At 36.6% G+C, this 21618-nt stretch overlaps 1 protein-coding gene and 2 pseudogenes across 3 annotated transcripts; all 3 read left to right on the top strand.

Annotated features, from left to right (window-relative positions):
• The first annotated feature begins 156 nt into the window (after positions 1–156).
• LOC147280487 (urease accessory protein F pseudogene) lies at positions 157–2444 on the top strand (annotated as a pseudogene). Its single transcript, XR_015123266.1, has 4 exons — positions 157–237; positions 416–773; positions 982–1096; positions 1446–2444. The product of XR_015123266.1 is annotated as an urease accessory protein F pseudogene (transcript).
• Positions 2445–6038: 3594 nt separating this feature from the next.
• Positions 6039–18260, top strand: LOC147280486 (disease resistance protein RUN1-like; annotated as a pseudogene). The gene is made up of 10 exons (XR_015123258.1): positions 6039–6778; positions 10528–11663; positions 12069–13100; positions 13991–14170; positions 14932–14983; positions 15119–15288; positions 15452–15570; positions 16280–17238; positions 17371–17526; positions 17843–18260. The product of XR_015123258.1 is annotated as a disease resistance protein RUN1-like (transcript).
• A 1008-nt stretch (positions 18261–19268) lies between these two features.
• On the top strand, positions 19269–20819 carry LOC147280485 (disease resistance-like protein DSC1; the record flags this gene model as incomplete). The annotated part of the gene is made up of 3 exons (XM_086252216.1): positions 19269–19349; positions 19469–19744; positions 19833–20819. Coding segments are annotated over exons 2-3 (1185 nt in total), but the record flags the coding sequence as incomplete, so codon positions are not given.
• Between the last annotated feature and the right edge of the window lie 799 nt (positions 20820–21618).

The raw sequence follows: 21618 nt of genomic DNA, 5'->3' as shown, positions 1-21618 counted from the left end.
TGAAAGGGTCAAGTGGGTTTCATCCGTCCTAACATGAAATTTGTTTATTTATTTTTTGCTGTCTGGTATGGTTTCTTCAAATTGACAGGTGTTGCAAAATGACTTGTTCACATCAGATACGGACGATATGGGAGGACCAGAACATTTCCCTTCCCTGTTTCGCATTGCCATGGCTTTTCCTAGCCACATGTTTTAGAGAAATATCCAAGGATTTTTTCTAGTATATTTTGACATGGGGTAGTAAATTTTCTAGACTTTTGTCTACTATTATTATAGAGTTGTGTAAACTTTTCTACAAAAGTGCATTAACTTTTGACAACTACTATTCACAAAAGAGAAGTTGTCATTAGTTTCGTTTTATTATTGTGGACTCTGGAGGCAAACTTCATGCTTTGCCTTTGTTCGGAATTGGAAGGTGCCTGGAACTTGATCAGAGGACTGAGGAGGCCCCCTCACCATTAAACCCTTCTACCATTGACCAAAAGCAATATAGATATCTATCTAAGCTCTCTGCCTCACATAAAGTCCCGTTGAGTCCTACGTAATGTAAGTGTTACCCATATCTTATAATTAGCACTACTCAGTAGTCAATCACACACAGTTACTATTTACTTGAGTGGTGTTCCTTCTGATGATCAAGCTCGATCATCAATCATCACAATTAGAATATCAATGCATTTGTTTGTTCAGTCATTTACTGATGAGCTGCTGAATCACATATTTGAAGGATAGATGTGAAAACTTGCCCAACTTCAAATTCCCAAGAAACCCAGGTAATTAAGCCCCAACCCGTTTCTCTAATTGCTAGCTGTCCTTGCTATTATTTTTTAGCTTCTTTTACATTTTTTGCATGCATATTGTACCATTATTTTTCTCTCTAATTAATTTTCTGCTGAGATGTATCTGGTGAATAACTTGATGTTTGTTCAATAGCTAGCAGTATGTTATGAATCTTAATCTGATATTATCTCACTTGTGTAGACTTGTTCAGATTAATGTCGAATGTTGGCCCAAAATTGCTATTTGTTTTCCACGCGGAAACAATCACATTTGCTTTCCGCTGCGGGAGATGCAAGAAGAGGACAGCAAACAATCGAATTTATTTTTCATTCAACCTAGCAATATTCTTGAAAAAGTACTATTTGAAAAGAAGAAGGCCATGAGTATAAAAAGTAGAACCAAACAGTATTTTAAGCATCAACTGCCTTCCAACTTTTGTTTTTTATACTGCAATCAGTAATACTAAGTTACTAAAATGGTTGAGCAGGCAAAAATGAAAAAAATAAAACATTTATGACTTTGTGGTTGGTCGACAGTTTTAATGTTAGTCAAGAATTGTAATTCGAATGTGCATCCCACGTGCATAAGCTTTCTTCCACCAATTGATGACAGAAGAAAACAAATAAATTGTTTTGATTTAAGTATATGGTGTTTTCCCTTGCAGGTATTTGAATATGGTCAAAGCTTGATTGCTCATAGTGTATTAGCCAGAGTAGTTTCATTCTTCCAATTGAGAATGAGATGGACTTTAACAAAGAATACAGGAAACCTGCTTCATCAGACTCCCTTTTACAGCAGAGCAAATGGCAACTGCTCTATTCTAACCTCCCAACTGGTGGTTTTGCTCCTATGGATATAAACAAGAAACGTCATTCATCAGAGTCCTTTTTACAGTGGAGCCAATGGCAACTGTTCGATTCTATCCTCCCAACAGGTGGTTTTGCTCATTCTTTTGGTCTTGATCGAGGCTGCAATCCAAGCTCTCATTGTCACTGGTCATGAAGATATCAAAACTTTTGTAATCCATCTGTTGGAGAATACTGGCAGCTTACTCCTTCCTTTTGTGTATTCTATAACAATATCACCTGATTTGGAAACCAGGCGTAAACTTGACAAAATGTTGGATGCAATGCTAACTAATGAAGTGGGTAGAAAGGCATCGATTGCACAAGGGTCTGCATTGATGAGGGTGGCTGCAGCTGTGTATTCAGAAATACCATCTCTTAAGTCTTTGAGGGAAGCTTCTTTAAGTTCTGGGGTGGCTTCTTTTCACCATGCTCCTATATTTGGGTTTATATGTGAACTTCTTGGGTTAGATAGCAGTACTTCTCGAAGAGCCTACATGTTTATTTGCAACAAGGCTCAATTTGGTAGGACCCCTTGTTGCAGCTGTACTGCAGCATCAGATTGCTCCTGTTGCAGAAGCTATACAGAATCAATGGAAGGACCATTCAGTTGAGGAAGCATGCCAAACCGTTGCTTTGCTTGACATTGTGCAGGGTTGTCATGGCTACCTGTTTTCTAGACTGTTCTGTTCTTGAAGTCCCAAATATATGCATGAACTGGTGGAGCCTGCTTGAACTTTTTATTCTTCAAAGCAACCTGAAAACTTCATCTTATAGGAAACACTGGATGAACTATACAGTTGGCTCTATTGGTATGCTCTGTACCTTATGGGTGATTGCATTTTCTTTTTGAGGAAATACTTAATCCAAAACTTTTATTTTCAGGATGTGGTGATTTATTGATTTCCATGGCTTGCTATATATTTAAAGAAGAGACAACATAAATTTTACATCAATAAACATATTTTAGATTTAATGAGAGAAAAAGGATTCATGAGGAAAGCCGGCTTATCAAGGAACTACTTTTGATATTTGAAATGATGGTTCATACAACTGTAAGTCCATATTGGAAGGTTGTGTTCATGTTTTATATCCAAAAGTATAAGGATGTAGTACATAGCCTTCTATGCACAAAACATAATCAAATAATCTACTTTGGAAAATATCAGTAAAAAGGACATTCCTTAAACCCAGAAGTTACAAATAGTATTACATTCTCTAATTAAGGGCATGTCTACTTACTCGTAATCAGAACATAAATTGAATTCAAAGTGAGCTAGGTTGAATCGGAGTGAGGAGTAATCAGAGTGAGCATGAATTTGAGTCAGACATTTCCATTAACGTATTTACTAACTGTCAGAAATCGGAATAAGAAACAACATGATTTCCATACACGTGTTTGTTTATTTGCAGGAATTGGAATCCAAACCAGTTTGATTACTAAATGCCCTTATACAAAATTAAATATGTTTTATGATGCTCACAATTTTTAAAATGCCTAAAAATAAAGTTTACCTCAAATATTTTGCAAAAAATTAAAATTTATTTTTCATACTTTTATTTATGGTGAAGAAAAAAAATTAAAATTATCTTAAATTATCCCCTTAAATAGGAGCAACCAGTTATATATATATGTGTGTGTGTGTGTGTGTGTGTGTGTGTATGTGTGTGTGTGTGTGTGTAATAGCAAAGACTTAGAGAGGGAGAGATCGAAAAATAACTAAATCATTTCTTGTCCACTTCATGAAGTAGTTATGGGATTTTATTTGGTTAAGGGCAATTTTGTGTTTTTTAAAAAAGGGTGAGGGTAGTTTTGGCATAAAAAATTATATTATCATTCCCTCTTCTCTAATCCGGACCCCTATGGAATTCAATTCCTCCAAAATAAGGAATTCAATTCCTTATTTCATATGGGCCACACTCGTTCCTATTCCAATATGGTGATTGTGCCTTGCTCTCGGCAGCACTATGCATTTGGTCTTCTGCAACCAACAGCCTTTATCGATATCAAATTTGGTCAAATGACCCCTACGATACTTGATATGGCCACAATTTTCGGCCTTCACCCTCACGGCATACCCGTCGACTTTAGAACGGGCAACTATGAATACGACGTGGAACTGGAGTACATCCTTGACAAAACACTCAACTAAATTAGACTAGACTCTACAACCACGAAGCTGACCCAATCATTGAATATCTCTAAAGCATAGTAACACCAAAGGACGATGAAAATTCTGTGTCCCAATGTTTAAACCCAATCAGAGAATTACCATAATGAATGTGCTAACCAAACAAAATTAGTAAATGATAAAACAAACCTAGCTACAGAGTGAGCTACATCTTAAGAGTTTAGCCTCCATTTCAAGAACAATCTTAATATGAATAGCATCTTTGGCAGCTAAAACACAATTTGTATGGTGAATAACGTACTGTTGGCTTTTGATTAAGCCTCCTGCACTTTGTCAATCACTACCTCACAGCAACAACCACAAATATGCAGAAAAAAGGGAAGAAAAATAGAGAAGAATGAGAGAGAAAAATAGTTATTGAAACTTGCCCAACTTCAATTTCCCAAGAAACCGAGGTTAGACCCTAACTACTTTCTCTTTCGGTTTTAAAATTCTATCTTTTCTTCTTAATAATTTGCTGATGATATATATGGCAAATAACTGGATGCTTGTACAATAGCTAGCTATGTCCAATGGTTGTCCTATGTCAAATAAGGTTATTTTTTTAATTTTTTAGAAATTAAAATTTTATTTATATTTTATCAAATGATATTGAGAAGAGGAATTCAAATTTGAATTAACAAAAGGAAATGCTGACTAATGGTGTTCATGGGGATTCATTAACGCTTGCAAGTGTTTAAGTGGCATTACATGCCTGCAAAGTTGATAGCTAGTGGTATTCTTGATGCATACTCCAAGTGTGGAAGTCCTAATGATGCTTGCCTATTATTTAGTGAGCTCAAAGCCTTTGACACAATATTGCCTGATTCTATGATCACCGTGTATTCAAATTATGGAATAGTCGTCTCAAAGATGCAAAACATATGTTCAACGCAATGCCAAGTAAAAGCTTGATATCATGGAACTCAATGACGGTAGGCCTTAAGTCAAAATGGCTGTCCAATTGAAGCATTAAGTCTTTTCAGGCAGATGAATAAGCTGGACTTGAAAATGCACAAGTTTAGCCTGGCTAGTTTGCTCAGTTCATGTACATAATCATGTGCTAGTATATCCTGGCTTGAATATGGTGAACAGATTTTTGCCAGAGCTACCATCATTGGGCTTGATTATGATGAAATTGTTTGACAGAATGATCAAGTCTAATGAAGTCGTTTAGAATTCAATGTTAAGTGGTTATGCTACAAATTTTTACAATAAGGGATAAGGGATCCCTCAATGGAAATGGTCTATATACATATATATAGGGCCTTCCAATAAGGGATCCCTTTGTGGGGCTCACACGGGTCGTTTTGTGTCAAGTCGAACCTTCTATTTTTTACATCTTCATTGATAAATCATCTCTGTAAAAAATCAGCCAATTCAAAAATCATTTACCCGTTTGATAAGCGAACAAAGTTTAGGTGTTTATAGACGAACTTGTTGTTCGTCCATTTGTTTGATCCAAATTAGATATCTTAACAGTCTCTGATTTGGCTGATTTTTTATAAGGATGATCTATCAATGAATCCGGAAAACGGGGAAAGCTGTCTCCCGCTTTCCGTGAATGACCCCTATGCTCTTAATTCTACATTTGTTATTTTCTGGGGCTCTCTTGTCTCAACTTTTGCACTTTTGTTTTTATCACAAGTTCGTTATTATATAAAATAGCTTGTATCTTTGGAGCACAGTGATAGTGGACTCATAAAAAACATATACTCTTAAAAACAACAAAACTAGCATTCTGGTACTTAATGGGTAATCGTCCAATGATTCAAACCGTTTAACTATTAGATCTTTATTAAAAAAATAATCTTGTAAAAAATGAACTAAGTCAGAACTCGTTTAACTATATAATTATGATCATAAACATTTCAGTGTTTATTGAAACACTACCAATACAAATTACCTAAATTTTATTTTATTTTTGGTACTGTTGTGGTGGGCCTAAGCCCCGAAAAGAAAAGTTATTATACATCAATGCTATATTTTTTAATCAGATTTGTTTTCTATGCAAAAAACCCACTTGAGGTGTGAATTCAGACCCTGTTTAAGTATTTAGGTGGCGGGCCATGCCTAAATATTGTTCGGATGATAGCTCACAAGTTGCAATAAGAAGACAGTAAACCAAGTCATACAAGTGGCCTTGAAAGATATTAATTATTGTAAAGCTCTTTCCACGAAGATGCCTGCAACTTGACTTGAGAGAAACCCCTCTGCTTTTTGTACCTTTGACCAAAAAGAATTTAACATTCCTCTGCATCTCGGTTTCTCATTAAGTCCCAAAGAATTAATCCTACTCTTACCCATTTCTTTTAGGCAATCACCAACACGCAACACAATTAAGCTACCTCCTCACACAACACACAACACACACCACAACTTCACTTGATCAGCTGCTAGTAATTCACAGATCTCCAGGAAAGCTAAAGGAACTTGCAGCCAGCTTCCAAATTGCCAAGAAACCCAGTTTAGCTTAAGCTCCAACTAATTATCTCCCTAATAGCTAACATGCCTAAGCTATTTTTGGTTCTTTAATATACATCTCTGCATATACATGTTTTGCTAATTTGCTCTTTCATTCCTTTCAAACTTAAGCCTTTTCTCTAATTAATATACATCGTCAATGATGTATTGTTAGCTTGATGTCATACTAGTGAATAATATATGCTTTTTTTCAGCTGTACTTAAATGCTTTACTGTCTTCATTACGTTTCTTGTTTCTACCTTTCGTGTGTCATATGTCTTTGGGTCTTGTTGTGTTCTTCTTTTATTTTCATATAAGTTTACTACAAATTTAATTCATAACATTTTCTTACAGTTTGCTGCATCCAAATTTTATGAATCGATTTCCACCATTATAAGTAGCAATTTTAAGTTCCAATCTTTTATTACAGAAATCGGGTGCTTCCAATGTTTTAGGACTTGCAACTCTAAATTCTAATCCCAACGTCCGAAGTCTCTTACACGTCTGACGAGTGACAGGTAAGTTCTAAATATTGCTCTAATTTTTTTCCAATTTATTTTGTCTTACTTTTGTGTGTCTTCTGTTTTCGGTTTTGTTGCGGTTGTCTGTTATTTTCATATAAGTTTATTACAAATTTCATAACAACTTTCTTATATTGGCTGCGACCAATTTTTTGATGTGATCGACCGGATTAGAGTGCTGCTATTTGCACACTTTTTTTTTTTTTTTGCACACCCTTTTCTCCTACACATCCTTTATCCTCTTTTAAAATTGAAATTTCTCTTTAACACACACCTCTCACTACTAAAATATCCCTATCTCACCAAATTTCTCATTGCACACCCGGCACACTCATCAAACACCACACACCCCACCAAACAATCAAACAATACACACCTCTCACCAAAAACCAGCAAACACACCCACCACCGTGTGCAGCGCCCCAACCCCACTTCGATCTCTCTCCTACCTCCCTTTCTCTCTCTGGCTTATCAACCCAGCCACTTTCTCTCTTTCCTCACTTTCTTTCTCTCTCCCGAACCTACACTCTCTCTCGCAACTCCACCTCCCAGCAACACCACCTTTCCTGTAAGCTCTGCGAAGCCCAACTGCTTGCTCCAACTCCTTCCAGCCATCGCGTGCAGCACTGAGCTCAAACACTCGCTCGCTCAACTGCTTGGTTGCACCGTCGAAGCTGCTCGCGCTGTTCGGCACTGGTATGTCGAAACTAACAGTTTCGTTCGACAGTCATCCGCCGAAGAATGTGAGTTTCGTTCGGCAGGTACCCACCAAACATTCACGACCCGTTCGGTAGGTGCCCACTGAACCAGCTGCAATTTTTTCGAGGTGGAAGCTCGACGGTGCGCGCTGATGGAGGAGCTGTCGCTGATGTCGGCGGCTCGAGGGAAGCTGGGAACTTCTCCGATGTGGAAGAACAGCTGGAGGCACTTCTGATGTTGATGGAGCAGCTAGGCACTTCTCTGGGGTGGAAGCTCGAACGGTGCGACGAGGGAGTGGCGCTGGTGGCAGCTTGGCTTTGTTAGAGACAAGACAGAGAAAATAAGGAGGTGACCGGTGGTGGTCTCACCACCTAGTTCACCGGTATTCGCCGTCGGGCAGAGGAAATCCTAGAGAAAGAGAGAGAGAGAGAGGTGATCAGTGGGTTGTCGAACATTGGGAGGTAGATGAGGTAGGGTGGTCTTGATGTTGTTGACGGGAGAGTTGCAGACAAAAGAAAATAAAAAGGAGGAAAAAGTTGCAGACTGCCAAATGAAGAAGGAGAAGAAAGAAGGAAAAAAAAAAAAAAAGTTGCAGTCTGCAGACACGAAGGAGAGGAAATAAGGGAAAAAAAATAAAAAGGAAGAAGAGAGGGGTGTGTTGGGAAGGGCTTTAGGGTATTTTTACAAGAGGGCTGCTATTTGCACACCTTTTTTTTCTTTTTGCACACCCTTTCTTAAAATAAAAAAAAATAAAAAAACTCAAGGGAAAAGACCTTATACCCCATCCATTTTTCTTTTTGCACACCCTTCCTAAACAGAGAATAAAAAACACACACACACACCCAAAAATCACACACCCCATCCCCATCTCTCCCCCCCTACACACCCCCTCACCCAAACACCCCATCCCCACCTCTCCTCTCTCCGGCACACACCTCACCCCCGTGAGTAACCACCCGTCGACCACCCCAGCCCCGGCCCGCCCCACTCTCTCTCCTTCCCTCTTACCCCGCCGACCACCGCACCCCCATCCCCTCATCTTTCTCTCTCCTCGAAACCCAACCCCAGCCCCAGCCGGCCCCACTCTCTCTCTTTCCCTCTCCCTCCTCCGGCCACCACCAGTCACCCCACCGGTCGGAAAATACTCCCCAGATGCCGACCATCACTCTCTAGAACACCCCTTACCGGCCAGCCACCCACACCCACACCCACACCCACAAAAAAATTGCAGCGGGTTCGGCGAACCAGTGCCAAACCCGGTGGTTTCGTTTGGTAGGTACCTACCGAACAATCCTATTCTATTCGGCGGGTACCTGTCGAATGAAACCACCGGGTTCGGCATTGCTGTCTGCTTGGGCGGTGGTGCATGCAGGGAGGAGAGGGAGGAGGGATTGGGAGGTGGCAAGAGGGAAGGGGGTGCAATGGTCGGCGGGGTAAGAGTGAAGGAGAGAGAGTGGGTGGTGCATGCAGGGAGGAGGGGGAGGTGGCAAGAGGGAAGGGGGTGCGGTGGTTGGCGGGGTAAGAGGGAAGGAGAGAGAGTGGGGCGGACCGAATAGAAAGGGTGGGGGGTGGGCTTCGACGGTGGGGTGTGTGCCGGAGAGATGGGGATGGATGGGATGTGTACGGGGGGGGGGGGGGGGGGAGATGGGGATGGGGTGTGTGGGTGAGGGGAGGGCCAAATGGTCTTTTTTCTTGAATTTTTTTTTTTTTTTTCAGAAAGGGTGTGCAAAAAGAAATTTAGGGGTGTGCAAATAGCCGCCCTCTTTTATAATAGGGTAAATTTGTAAATTCATTAATTAAGTGATAGGGGTGTGCAAAAAGAAAAAAAAGGGTGTGTAAATAGCAGCACTCCCGGATTATGAGTGGACAGCAGATTTACATGTTTAAAATAATGTTAATAAATATACATGTGTTATATAATTAATATATGTAAATTAATAACACTATGTGGTACTGTTACGGTCACACTAATAAATTACTCATAAACATTTAATTATTAATAATTTCGTTATTTATAGTGTGTTTCTTTTGGTTAATGCAGTTTCGCCTTTAATCAATTTTCTTAGTGTTATAATTAAGCTTATAATTTTAGTATATACACATGCGTATAGCTAAATTATATGCTTATTATATTATTATATCAGTATGTGTGTGTATATATATATATATATATCAGGCTCCATCTATTGAGGTATACTTCAATTTATTTATGTTGAGGTATGACCTTGTTGGAGCCCACATATATATATGTATATACTTATTGCAGCAAATACTATGGTTCTTTTAGTAAATTCTTTTACATATGTTATAATTAAACCATATCGTTGCATATGTTCATGACCTTCTATTAGCTCTTGTGGTTATAGGTTCCTTGTGGTTATAGGTTCCTTGTGGTTATAGGTTCCTTTCTATGAGGTAGAAGCACTAACGTATGAAAAAGTTCAATAAATAGGCTAAAGAATAAACATAAAGAAGAATTATCAATGCGCTTCAGATAAGTTTTGATGGACTAGGGGACACAGAAAAATAAATTTTCTTACATATTGCATGTTTTTATAAATTTTCTTACATATTACATATTAAAAAATAATTTTTACAAAAAATGAACGAAGTCAGACTATATAATTAAGATCATGATCATGTCAATGTTTATGAAGAAGATTACAAATACAAATTACATCAATTTTATTTTACTTTTGGTACTGTGGTGGGCCTAAGCCCCGAAAGAAAAGTTATTATGCATCAATGCTATATTTTTTAATCGGATATGTTTTCAAAGCAAAAGAAACCACTTGAGGTTGAATTCAGACCTTGTTTAAGTATTTAGGTGGCGGGCCATGCCTAAATAAGAAGACATTGAACCTTGGCCAGAGACCAAATCAGTGGGCCTTGAAATTTATTGTAAGCTTTTTCCAGGAAGATGCCTGCAACTTGACTTGAGAGTAACCCCCAATGAAGTTTTGACCAAAAGAATTTAACATTCCTCTGCATCTCGGTCTCTCATCAAGTCCCAAAGAATTAATCCTACTCTTACCCATTTCTTTTAGGCAATCACCAACACACAACACAATTAAGCTACCTCCTCACACAACTTGACTTGATCAGCTGCTAGTAATTCACAGATCTCAAAGAAAGCTAAAGGAACTTGCAGCCCAACTTCCAAATTGCCAAGAAACCCAGGTAATCATCTAGCTAATAGCTAACTGACCTAAGCTATTTTTGGTTATTTACTTTAGATCTCTGCATATACATGTTTTCCTAATTTGCTCTTTCATTCCTTTTAAACTTAAGTCTTTTCTCTAATTAATATTATTGGTCAATGATGTATTGTTAACTTGATGTCATACTACGGAATAATATATGCATTTTTCAGCTGCTACTAAATGTTATACTGTCTTCTATATATGAATGCACCACCCATCATGTTCTGATCGAGGTATATATAGTCTTTTGAGTTTAGAAGGATGACAATAACCAAAAAGTTAACACACACACATATGAAGAGTGAGTGTGTGTGTGTGTGTGTGTTTGTTTGTGTATTAGATTCCGGAGCAAGATGAAGCAGAGCCACAACAACAACCATAGAAACCAAGAAAGCAACTGATGTTCGCAACTTCATAGTACAATTATACAACTGTTTCTAGAATTAATCAATATTTAAAGCAAACAGCAAAGTAGTTCCAATGGCGATGAGCACACTTGGAATGTCTACATCTTTCCCTTCTTCAACTCCTCAATGGAAATATGATGTTTTTATGAGTTTTAGAGGTGAGGACACCCGGAAGGGTTTTGCAGACCACTTATACGCTGCATTGGAACAACAAGGAATAATCACTTTCAGGGATGATCCTGAACTTCAAAAAGGGAAAGCTATTTATCCAGAACTTCTGACTGCAATTGAAGAATCGAGATTTGCTCTCATTGTTCTCTCAAGAAATTATGCATCGTCAACGTGGTGCTTGGAAGAGCTTTCAAAGATTCTTGAATGCATGGAAGCAAGAAAAACAGTGATGCCAATTTTCTATGATGTCGATCCCTCTGATGTACGAAAACAAACTGGGGGTTTTGCAGAGGCCTTCAATAAACATGAAGAAAGGTTTAGCAATGACACAGAGAAGGTGCAAAGGTGGAGATCAGCTTTAACACAAGTGGCAAATTTCTCTGGGTGGAATTCAAAGGATTGGTATGTTTTCTTATTTCTTTTATCTTTCTTTCCATTGAAAAGGTTTTGAGAAAGTTAGAAACAAAATGGTTCAATGTATGAGGATTAATGGAATCAATATAAGATTTTGAATATTGCATTCCTTAACAACATAGTAGATTTCGGTGTTTTTCATTGTGTTACAATTCACATGGGACATAGCTAGGTAGATGACCAATCTGAATTCTGAAGCTAAATATCATTAAACGAATAGGAAAGAAATTGAATACATTGCAAAGATATATGTTGTGTAGTTATTCATTTGATCAGCTACTTTGACCAAATTTCAAGTTCCATGACAAGAAGTAGTAAAAGCAGATCTACGTCAATTTGATTAATATTCATATATATGAATAACATGCTTTTTTTTTATCTATTTTGTTGTAGGTACGAGTCAAAGCTCATTAAAGATATTGTTGAAGTTATATGGACAAAATTGGGCCGTACATTATTTAGTAATATGGAAAACCAATCAATATGCATTTAGGTGCAGGGGAGGATGATGTTCGCTTTATTGGTATATGGGGGATGGGCGGGATTGGCAAGACAACTGTTGCCAAAGTTGTTTATGAGAGAATATCCCACGAATTTGAAGTAAGTTTCCTTCTTACAAATGTTAGAAATTCTGTTGAAAAAAGTGGCCTAGTTAACCTACAGAAGCAACTTCTTTCTGGGATATGGATTAAAAAGGATGCCATATTGGACCTTGACCAAGGAGCAACGATAATGAGCAGGTTTTTCTGTCACAAAAAGGTTCTTCTCATTCTTGATGACGTGAACCATCTGGACCATTTAAAATATTTGGCTGGAAATAAAACGTGGTTTGGCCCTGGGAGTAGAGTTATCATTACAACTAGAAATGAGCATTTGTTAGTCAGACATGGAGTGGAGAGAAGATTGAAGGTTGAGGGACTAAATTGTGATGATGCTCTTAAGCTTTTTAGTTGGAATGCCTTTAAAAAAGATTACCCAGAACAAAATTATCTTGATCTGTCAAATCGTGTTGTGAATTATGCCCAAGGTCTTCCATTAGCTCTTGAAGTCCTGGGATCTTTTTTGCATGGGAGAGGTCTAAGTGAATGGAATTGTGCGATGAGAAAACTAGGAAAAGTTTGCAACTTGGAAATTTTTTACATACTTAAGATTAGTTATGATGGTCTAGATGATGAGGAGAAGAAAATATTTCTAGACATTGCATGTTTCTTTAACGCAGAGAGCAAAGATCATGTAATAAAAATACTATCTGCTTGTGATCTTTCTGCAATTATTGGAATAAACGTCCTCATCGAGAGATCTCTCCTAACTATTAAAAGCGTACGGGTGCATGATTCTCAGCTACAAGAAATTGTTCAGGAATGGCTATGGATCACTACTACAAAAAAGCTCATACATATCACTACATTAATATCAATTTTAAAGGTATTCGATATAATAGGGTTTTTAATATCGCTTATGTGTTTTTTTTTCAAAAACTGATATATATAATATTTTATAAATCACCAAGTTTTTCAATATGATATCTTAAGTTTCTCAATTTACTTAACTATTCATTAAAAGTGATATCTAAAATAAAAAACTGATCGCAAGCTTAGTGCCAAGAAAAAAGGCGCTACTGTTCATAGAACTTAATTTCTTTTTTTTGCCTAAAACAGAACTCAAAACACGACCTACACTCACTTCTGTGACTCTGATAGAGCCACATCCAGACACACTCACACTCTCTCTTTCATCGCGACCTCCTTCATCTCGACGATCTCCTTCATCGCTAGGTACTCCTTTCATCGATCTCCTTCTACTCTCTATCTCTCTCTTTTGTTTCTCACTCAAGCCCTTACTCCTCTCATCTCTCTCAGCAAAACCTAGGTCATCCTGATATCAGCTCGTCTCTTTTCTCTGCGAATCCCTGGGGTTAGATTTCTTCCATCTCTCTCTCTCTCTTCTCTCTTTCTCTTCTTCTTTCACCGTTTCTTTACTTCCCTCTATATCTCTCCTTTTCGCAATCCTTATCTCTCTTTCTGAAAACCTAGTCAAATCTATATTGCAAGAATTTGAAGCCCTTGTACCTAAAAATAACCTGGAAAAAAAGTGTCGTTCATCATCTCCGGTACCTGCGCCGTCACCCTGAGCTTCAGGTTACTCATCTATTAATTTCTTATTTATTTTCTTTTAGGTTTTGTTGAAACGGCCGGGAACATTGGGGTTTTTCTTTGGGGTTTCCATACTTCATTTATTTTTTATTTTTGTGATTCAATTTGGTTTGTGATTTTATTAGTTAATTTTTCTATTTAATACATTTGAGATTACTTTAGGGTTTATGACTCTAGGCGTGGGAGGACAGAGGTGGTTCCTGTTGAGATTACTTGCATCCTGTAATTGTTTGATCAATGTTCAGCGGGAACAAGCCAAGTTGAAGACAGCATTCACAATGGTTATTACAAGTTGAACAATGCCAAGTTGAAGACTGAAAGTTGGCATTGTTGTCTTCACAGGTAAGCTTACATTTTGTTTAATATAAAATGTCTTGTTAGATCTAGATTGCTGGGATGATATTTTCATATGTTAATTGTGTAAACTCAAAGTTTAATAATCCTCCACTGGTCCATCTTGCCAAGTTCCCATGTTCCTAAGAGGTTGCTTTTACTTTTTGAAGCATTATTCAAATATCCAATGCTACAGCACCAATCAAGTTGTTATGGATCTATTGATATACTCAAGTTGTTATGGACGTAGAATGAAATCAATTTGGTATTTGTTCATGTCATAGAAAGCATTTGGAGCTAATTTGTTTGGTAAATCAACCCCATGCTATGTAGTGTTTAAGCTAGAAAGTACTTCATCATCCTAGATTCCAGCGGTAAATCCATTTCTTATTCTTTGCTAGTAAGATAATTATTTGTGAATGATTTTCCAGTCTGACCTACAAGTTGAATTCCCATGAAAACAAAATAGCATAATTAATTGGGTAGTAATGACTAGTTCTGTTGTTTGTCTCGTACTTCCCGTAACCAAAATAGGAGTGAAAAACAAAAGATAAATGTATTATGTATTTTTTTTTTTGTTTAGGTTAGGAATAACCCTGTTGCATTGCTTGCTTTATGCTGGTAGTATTGGGGTTCTGATGGGTTAGGATCCAATGTAGTATTTGCTCACTCTATTTATACTCTCTAAATTGTGTCGTATTTCACCTATTTCTTTATGGTAGGTTTTTCCTTTTTAAATTGTTGAACATTCCCTGTTTGGCTTTCCTCAGGATATGGTTGTTCTTCCTTACAAGGATAGGATTTGACCTTGATGGTAATCGGGTATGTGTAACAATCTGTAGACCATTTTTTTATTGTTTACTTGGTTTCAAGTAGGAAAAATGACATGGTTATTATTCATCAGAAAATACAATCTCATATTGTGTATTGTTGTATATAACCTTTTAAGTTATATAGGTTAATTGTCTTGTCTGCCGCCTATTGCTGTTACTGTTGCCACTGTGTTCTAGAAAGCTACAAAGTGGTCAGAGCGAAAGGAGGAGGCTGTTGCAGAGCTAACCAAGCTTGCTTCAACTAAAAGAATATCCCCTGGTGATTTTACAGAAATATGTCGGACGTTAAAGAAGGTACTTATTTATTTTTAGTTGAACAAACTATTTTCATCTTCCAACCTCAACATTGTCCTTTGTCAATTGCATTTCCAATGTAACAGTACAGCTGATCTACCACATAAATGATTTTTTTATCCTCTACAATCCCTTTCTCTCAATGCCTATCTTTTTCCCGCAGCTCATAACAGATGTGAACATAGCTATTGCAGTTGAAGCCATCTAAGCTATTGGAAATCTTGACAAGGGTTTAAGAACTCATTTTTCTGGGAGTTCACATTTCTATTGCCAAGTTTACTTGTAAGTTTGTTTGCTTACTTTTTACCTTAGGAAAGGAAGGAGCATTTATTGGTATAATTTGTTCTAAGAATTGTATTACAAATTTTAAACCCTCTCCAATGTTTCAACTGTAAAATCAAAGCTCCTATAAAAATCTGTACAAATCAAAGTGATTAAATAAATTGGTGTGTGGTAATTAACGCATATGGTTACCTTTTTTTCAACTAATTTCCTAATCATTTTGAGGTAGATGGTTCTTTACATGTTGAGTTGAGGTTTTTTTTAAGCCCCGATTTGAAAGAATCCATTGAGAGTATGTATAAAGGTCAACTATGATTTTTCTTCCTGATGCTATTACTTACATGGTTTCTTTTATATGATATTTTGTAATTTTGATCTATCTGAAGTAATGAATATAGTCCTCTCCCCTGAGGTTGGAGTCTCCACAACCAAGAAATTAAGAAACAATATGTTGAGAAAGAAATAACTAAATTCTTTTTACTTTATTCTACATTCTCTTAAGGAGGCCCTTAGAAATTATTATAGAAGCCTAGTGCTTTATCTAATGACATAACCAAATTCAAAATTTTTGATGTTTAATGATTTATTTTTTCTTATGTTTGTGTAGCAGACAGTTCTCATTCAAGTGGGTAGTTGTCCTATGAATCAGTTCATTGTGCTGATATAACTTTATTTCTCACATATTATATTTTCTGTTTACTTAATGCAGGGATTAAATATGCAACAAGCTTTTCAAGAAACTTTCGAAGATGTTTGGTGTTGTCAATACTTTAGGGAAAAAGAACTCTCAAAACATACACATTCAGATTTCTCCTTGTGGTAAAAGTGCTACTCGGAGTTGTAGGATGAAACCCAATTTAAAAGCAGCTATAAACCACCCATCTTCTCATTGTATCTCAAATTCTGATACTCAGCTTTTCCACCGAGTCACTGGTACACTACCTTTCTTAGCTTCTTTTACTCATTCTGAATTTTTTTTTCTTCTTCTTTTTCTTTATGGAATTACTTGTTTATGGACTATGGTCATCTATATTTTGTGTGTGTGTGTGTGTGTGTTTTCATAACCAATACATCAATGATGTTGCTTATGTTTTCCTCCCCTGTTAAAAAAATATGCTTGAAAGTGGCATTTAGATTTGGTTATTTATTTATTGTTTTCAGCCTTGTATTTTACTAACAAGTTCAGTGCCTGAATGTAACCACTCTTTGATATAAGTCCACTCTTTGATCAACCTACATGGCAACTCGTTTTCAGCAAGGAAAAAGCAATCGTGTTTTCTTGGTGCCTTACAATTCTGGGTAAGGGTGTTTAGATGATTAACTGATTTTCTTGAACCTTTTTTATGCCTGCCATTTTTTCATGCATGCTAATTATAGTGATACCCTTTTTGAAAGGTCGCATTGGATGTTGACCATAATTACTGAAGATAAACATTGTACTGTTTGCATAAATGTTTACTGAAGATAAACATTGTACTGTTTGCATAAATGTTTACTGAAGATAAACATTGTTTATATGTACTCTGAGTCACATTTGGGCAAGAGAATGCCGGCCTATGATGGCAGGAAAAGCTTATATACAGCTGGGTCATTGCCATTTGATTCAAAGGATTTTTTGGTTAAGTTACCTGAAAAAGATGGTCGTGCTGGGCCATCAGGTTCAAAGAGGTATTTTCCCAGTGAGGTGTCACCATGTCACTGCTTGTTTGTCTTTTTGTTTTTCTTTACGTATTTTTTTATAGTTCTTTCTGGGTTTTGAACTTCATTGTATTTGATTGCTCTACTCATTTAAACCTGCAGGAAGGATAGAGAGTTTAAGGTGGCTGTCAAATTGGCATCTCTTGTTTCTCCTTGCTTAATCAAATTATAAGATTAAGCACTATACTTTCTGTTTGCCATCTCTTGTTTCTCCTTGCAGTAAAGAAGGGTTCCATCTGAACCTGCCTTAAAAAACTGGTCAGTACCAAAACCACACTTGGCCATTATCATGGTTGTCAAAATTCTGTTTTCTACATGCTATATATTGTTCCTTTCTTATGTAAGCATTCAACTTGTACTAAGTTCTCTTTTGTTTGTCACTAATAATACATCAAACTTAACCATTCTACTGCATGTCTAATTTCTCTTAACCTTTGAAAAGTTGTCTAGCATTTATTTCCCATGGTGTTAGTTATGTGAATTTGCAAAAGCTAGCTGCAAGCATTATTTTAGTATGAGCAAGCTTTAAGCTACCTTACTATTGAGCTAATGCAATTTTCCTTTGTGTTTTCAGTGGAGCAAATCAAAGATCAAGCGATGCAGTTACACCAAAGACCAAATTCATGATATTCGAGAAGAATGGGGTGACTTTGTTAACTTGAATTATGTGTAGGCTTAGGTATATGTGGTGATGGCTGGATGTGCCATTTTGTGGATATTATAGAACTTAGATCAATTAATTTAAATGCTGCCATGCCCATATTTTGTAAAGGGGAATAGGGAATTGCATGCCTACTGCCTAGTTTTTTGGAAAAATGCATGCCTAGCCTACTGCCTAATAGTTTTTGTAAAGGGTAGTTTTAAGTGATGCCTAGCCTAGCTAGCTTAGACATATTTGAAGGAAGGGGTAGTTAGAGATGATGAGATCTCCCCCTAATTTTTGTGATATGACAACTTTTGGGTCCTTTGAATTATATGACATTTGATGAATGGAATGGATTGTTGAATGAAATGAATCAGTTTAGCTTATCTATGCAGTAAAATTGGCCACTAAATAAATATGCTCTAGATGATTCAATGGTGTTAACCAATTATATCAGTTTTTTGAAAATAAACCCGATATCAAAACAGGTCACATAACCCTAATTTCGAAATATATTAGATCAATTCTAATATAAAAACTGAAATGCTATAGAGAATAGATATCTATTTTGGGAAAATAAACTGATACCAATCATAGCTTCGTAATCAATTATACAATAAAAACACATATAATAGATGTTTACGATATCATTTTTTATCACCAATACCGATATTTATAAAAATATTTATACCAGTTCCATACTTTTTAAACATATAATTCAAATATACGATATCATTTTTAATCACCAATACCGATATCTATAAAAATATTTATACCAGTTCCATACTCTTAAAACATTTAATTCACATATACGATATCAGTTATTATAAAAAGAACGATATCTATGAGAATATAAATATCATTTTTATATCTTAAACACATATAATTCACATATCAGATATCATTTATGAGAACTAATACCGATGTCTATGATACAGTCTATACCAGTTCCGTAATTTAGGAACATATAAGTCTGATCTAAGATATCTATTCTTATATACAATACAGATGTCTATGGAAATAATTATACCAGTTATACGACTAAAACCCATATTATTAATATATATGATATCAATTATAAATATAATACTGATATAATATATTATAAATATATCATTTATTGCATTTTTAATCATCCAGGAAGGGAAAATATATCGTATTTAAAAAAGGAACTGATTTAAAAACCTCTATAGAGATCAGTTCAAAACTGATATGTAAACCAATGAGAATAGATATCACGCTTTCCTATATCGAATTTTAGGGGCCTTAGATATCGGTAAATTACTGATATGTATGAGCTTTTTTGTAGTAGTGGATGCATGATTCTCTACAAGAAATGGGTCGGGAAATTATCATCCGAGAATCTCCTAATGAGCTAGGCAGGCGCAGTAGGTTGTGGCTTTGTGAAGATGCCAATTATGTCTTAAGCAAAAATACTGTAAGGGAATTTAAGTACAAGAATAAGTTTATAATTGTTAATATATTATGTAACAAGGTACTGTACTAACCATTTTTCTTGAGTTATGAGGTTCACTATTTTGTATTCTTGTTTAATAGGGTACAGAAATACTAGAAGGCATAATTTTGAAGTCAACGGATGGGCCAAGAGTAAATGTGGATGCGAGTGCCTTTTCAATGATGAACAAACTGAGATACCTCAAAATTAATAATGCGAGTCTCTCTAATGAGCTTGAATATTTTCCCAATAGTTTAAGGATTCTTGATTGGGTCGGATATCCGTTAAAATCTTTCCCATCACATTTCAACCCAGAGAAGTTGTTCGAGCTGAACTTGTGTAATAGTTGCATTAAAAATTTTCAGATGGGAATAAAGGTACGTATCCTGTTACTTGTTTAATCTTTTGTTACCTATAGGAGTTGTTAAATCATGGAAACTAATTTTCTATGCTTTTACTTGACAGCCTTTATACAATTTAAAAACCATTAACCTCAGTCACTCCCGGAATCTTGTGAGCACCCCAAACTTTGAAAGTATGCCAAATCTTGAGCTTCTGATTCTTGAAGGATGTATACAACTGCATGAGGTTGACCAGTCAATTGGAGTGCTTGAAAGACTTACTTTGTTGAACTTGAAAGATTGCAAAAACCTTGTGGGCCTTCCCAACAGTGTATGTGGCTTAAAATCTCTCAAAGTTCTTAATATTTCTGGTTGCTCAAAGGTTGATAAATTACCAAATGGCTTGGGCGATCTAGATTGTTTGGAGGAGCTTGATGTGAGTGGAACTGCCATTAGAGAACTACCTTCCTCTATTGGAATGCTTCAACAACTTACTTTGATGAAATTGATAGGTTGTAAACATCTTGTGCGTCTTCCAATAAGCATATACGGCTTAAAGTCTCTGGAAGTTCTTGATATTTCTGGTTGCTCAAAGATCAAACTTCCGGTAGAGTGTTTGGAGGAGCTTGACGTGGGCAATACTACAAAAAGAGAACTACCTTCCTCTTTTGGTGTTTTTGAAAAATTTAAAGATACAATTTCTCATGGATGTGAAGTGGTTTGGGGATCTATGAATAAGTTCTTGCCTTCCGGATTTATGCAAAGAGTGAATACAGAGCCAATGAGTTTCCAATTGCCGTTATCTGGTCTGTGTAGTTTAACATTTTTAAGCCTAAGTAACTGCAATCTTGGGGAAGGAGCATTTCCCAATGATGTTATTTGTTTACGCTCTTTAGTGGCATTAAATCTGAGTGGAAATAATTTTGTTAGTCTTCCTTCAATGGTCCGATCATGTTTTAGGCTTGAGATCATTAACTTGGTGAATTGCAAGAGACTTCAAGAGTTGTCGGGCCTTCCATCAAATAGGAAATTGAATGTATGGGCAGATGGTTGTTCTTCACTGGAAATGATGTTTGATGCATCCAATTTCAATAAATTGGAGAAATCGTCTTTCTTTTTCACCAATTGCTTCAAAATAAGTGACAGTATAGCATTTGAAATGCTGAAGACGTTCCTTCGTCAGGTGCGTGCTCCTTAGATATCTGTTTTGTGAGTGTGTGTGTTTTTGTACAAACACAGACATTAACACCCTAATTTTTATGGCACAGGGAATCACTAACTCAAGGGAGGATTTTCGCATTGTAATTCCTGGAAGTGAAATTCCTGAGTGGTTCAGTCATCGAAGTGTTGGGGATTCAGTAAGTGTAAAGGTACCTCCAGGTTGGAATAATAGTGGGTTTATGGGATATGCTCTGTGTGCTGTTTTTGTACTCCATGAGTATCATCCGTCTGATCAGCTACATGATCTTCAATTGCTTAACTTTAACGCCACACATGATCTTCAATGCTGCTTGAAAGCCAATGGAATAAACCAGAAATTTTGCCAGGGTTTTTTATTTAGTAACAAATTTTGCCAGGTTGGGTCAGATCACCTTTGGCTATTCTACATACCCCTTGATAGTAAATACTTTGGAACAGAGTGGCATACCTGTTGCAGTGAGATTGAGTTCTTCTTTGAAACCAGGGGGCCAGGTCTGAAGGTAAAGGAGTGTGGGGTCCATTTGATATATGAGCAAGATGTGCAAGAGCTGAACCAAATAATGACGCAATCCAGCAGTAGCATTTCTCCGGAAACATTCAGGCAGAGGCAGAGCAACAACGTTAGCATTTCAGAGAAGACTCTGGAAATATTTTCTGATTGTACTGATTTTGAGAACGCAGCTGCTTCTGCTGCTGTACCAGTGTCGGCA

The sequence above is a fragment of the Dryas octopetala genome, chromosome 7 (genome assembly GCF_963921425.1).
Source record: "Dryas octopetala chromosome 7, drDryOcto1.1, whole genome shotgun sequence".
Classification (NCBI taxonomy): Eukaryota; Viridiplantae; Streptophyta; class Magnoliopsida; order Rosales; family Rosaceae; genus Dryas; species Dryas octopetala.
This window is presented reverse-complemented; position numbering and strand designations above follow the sequence as displayed.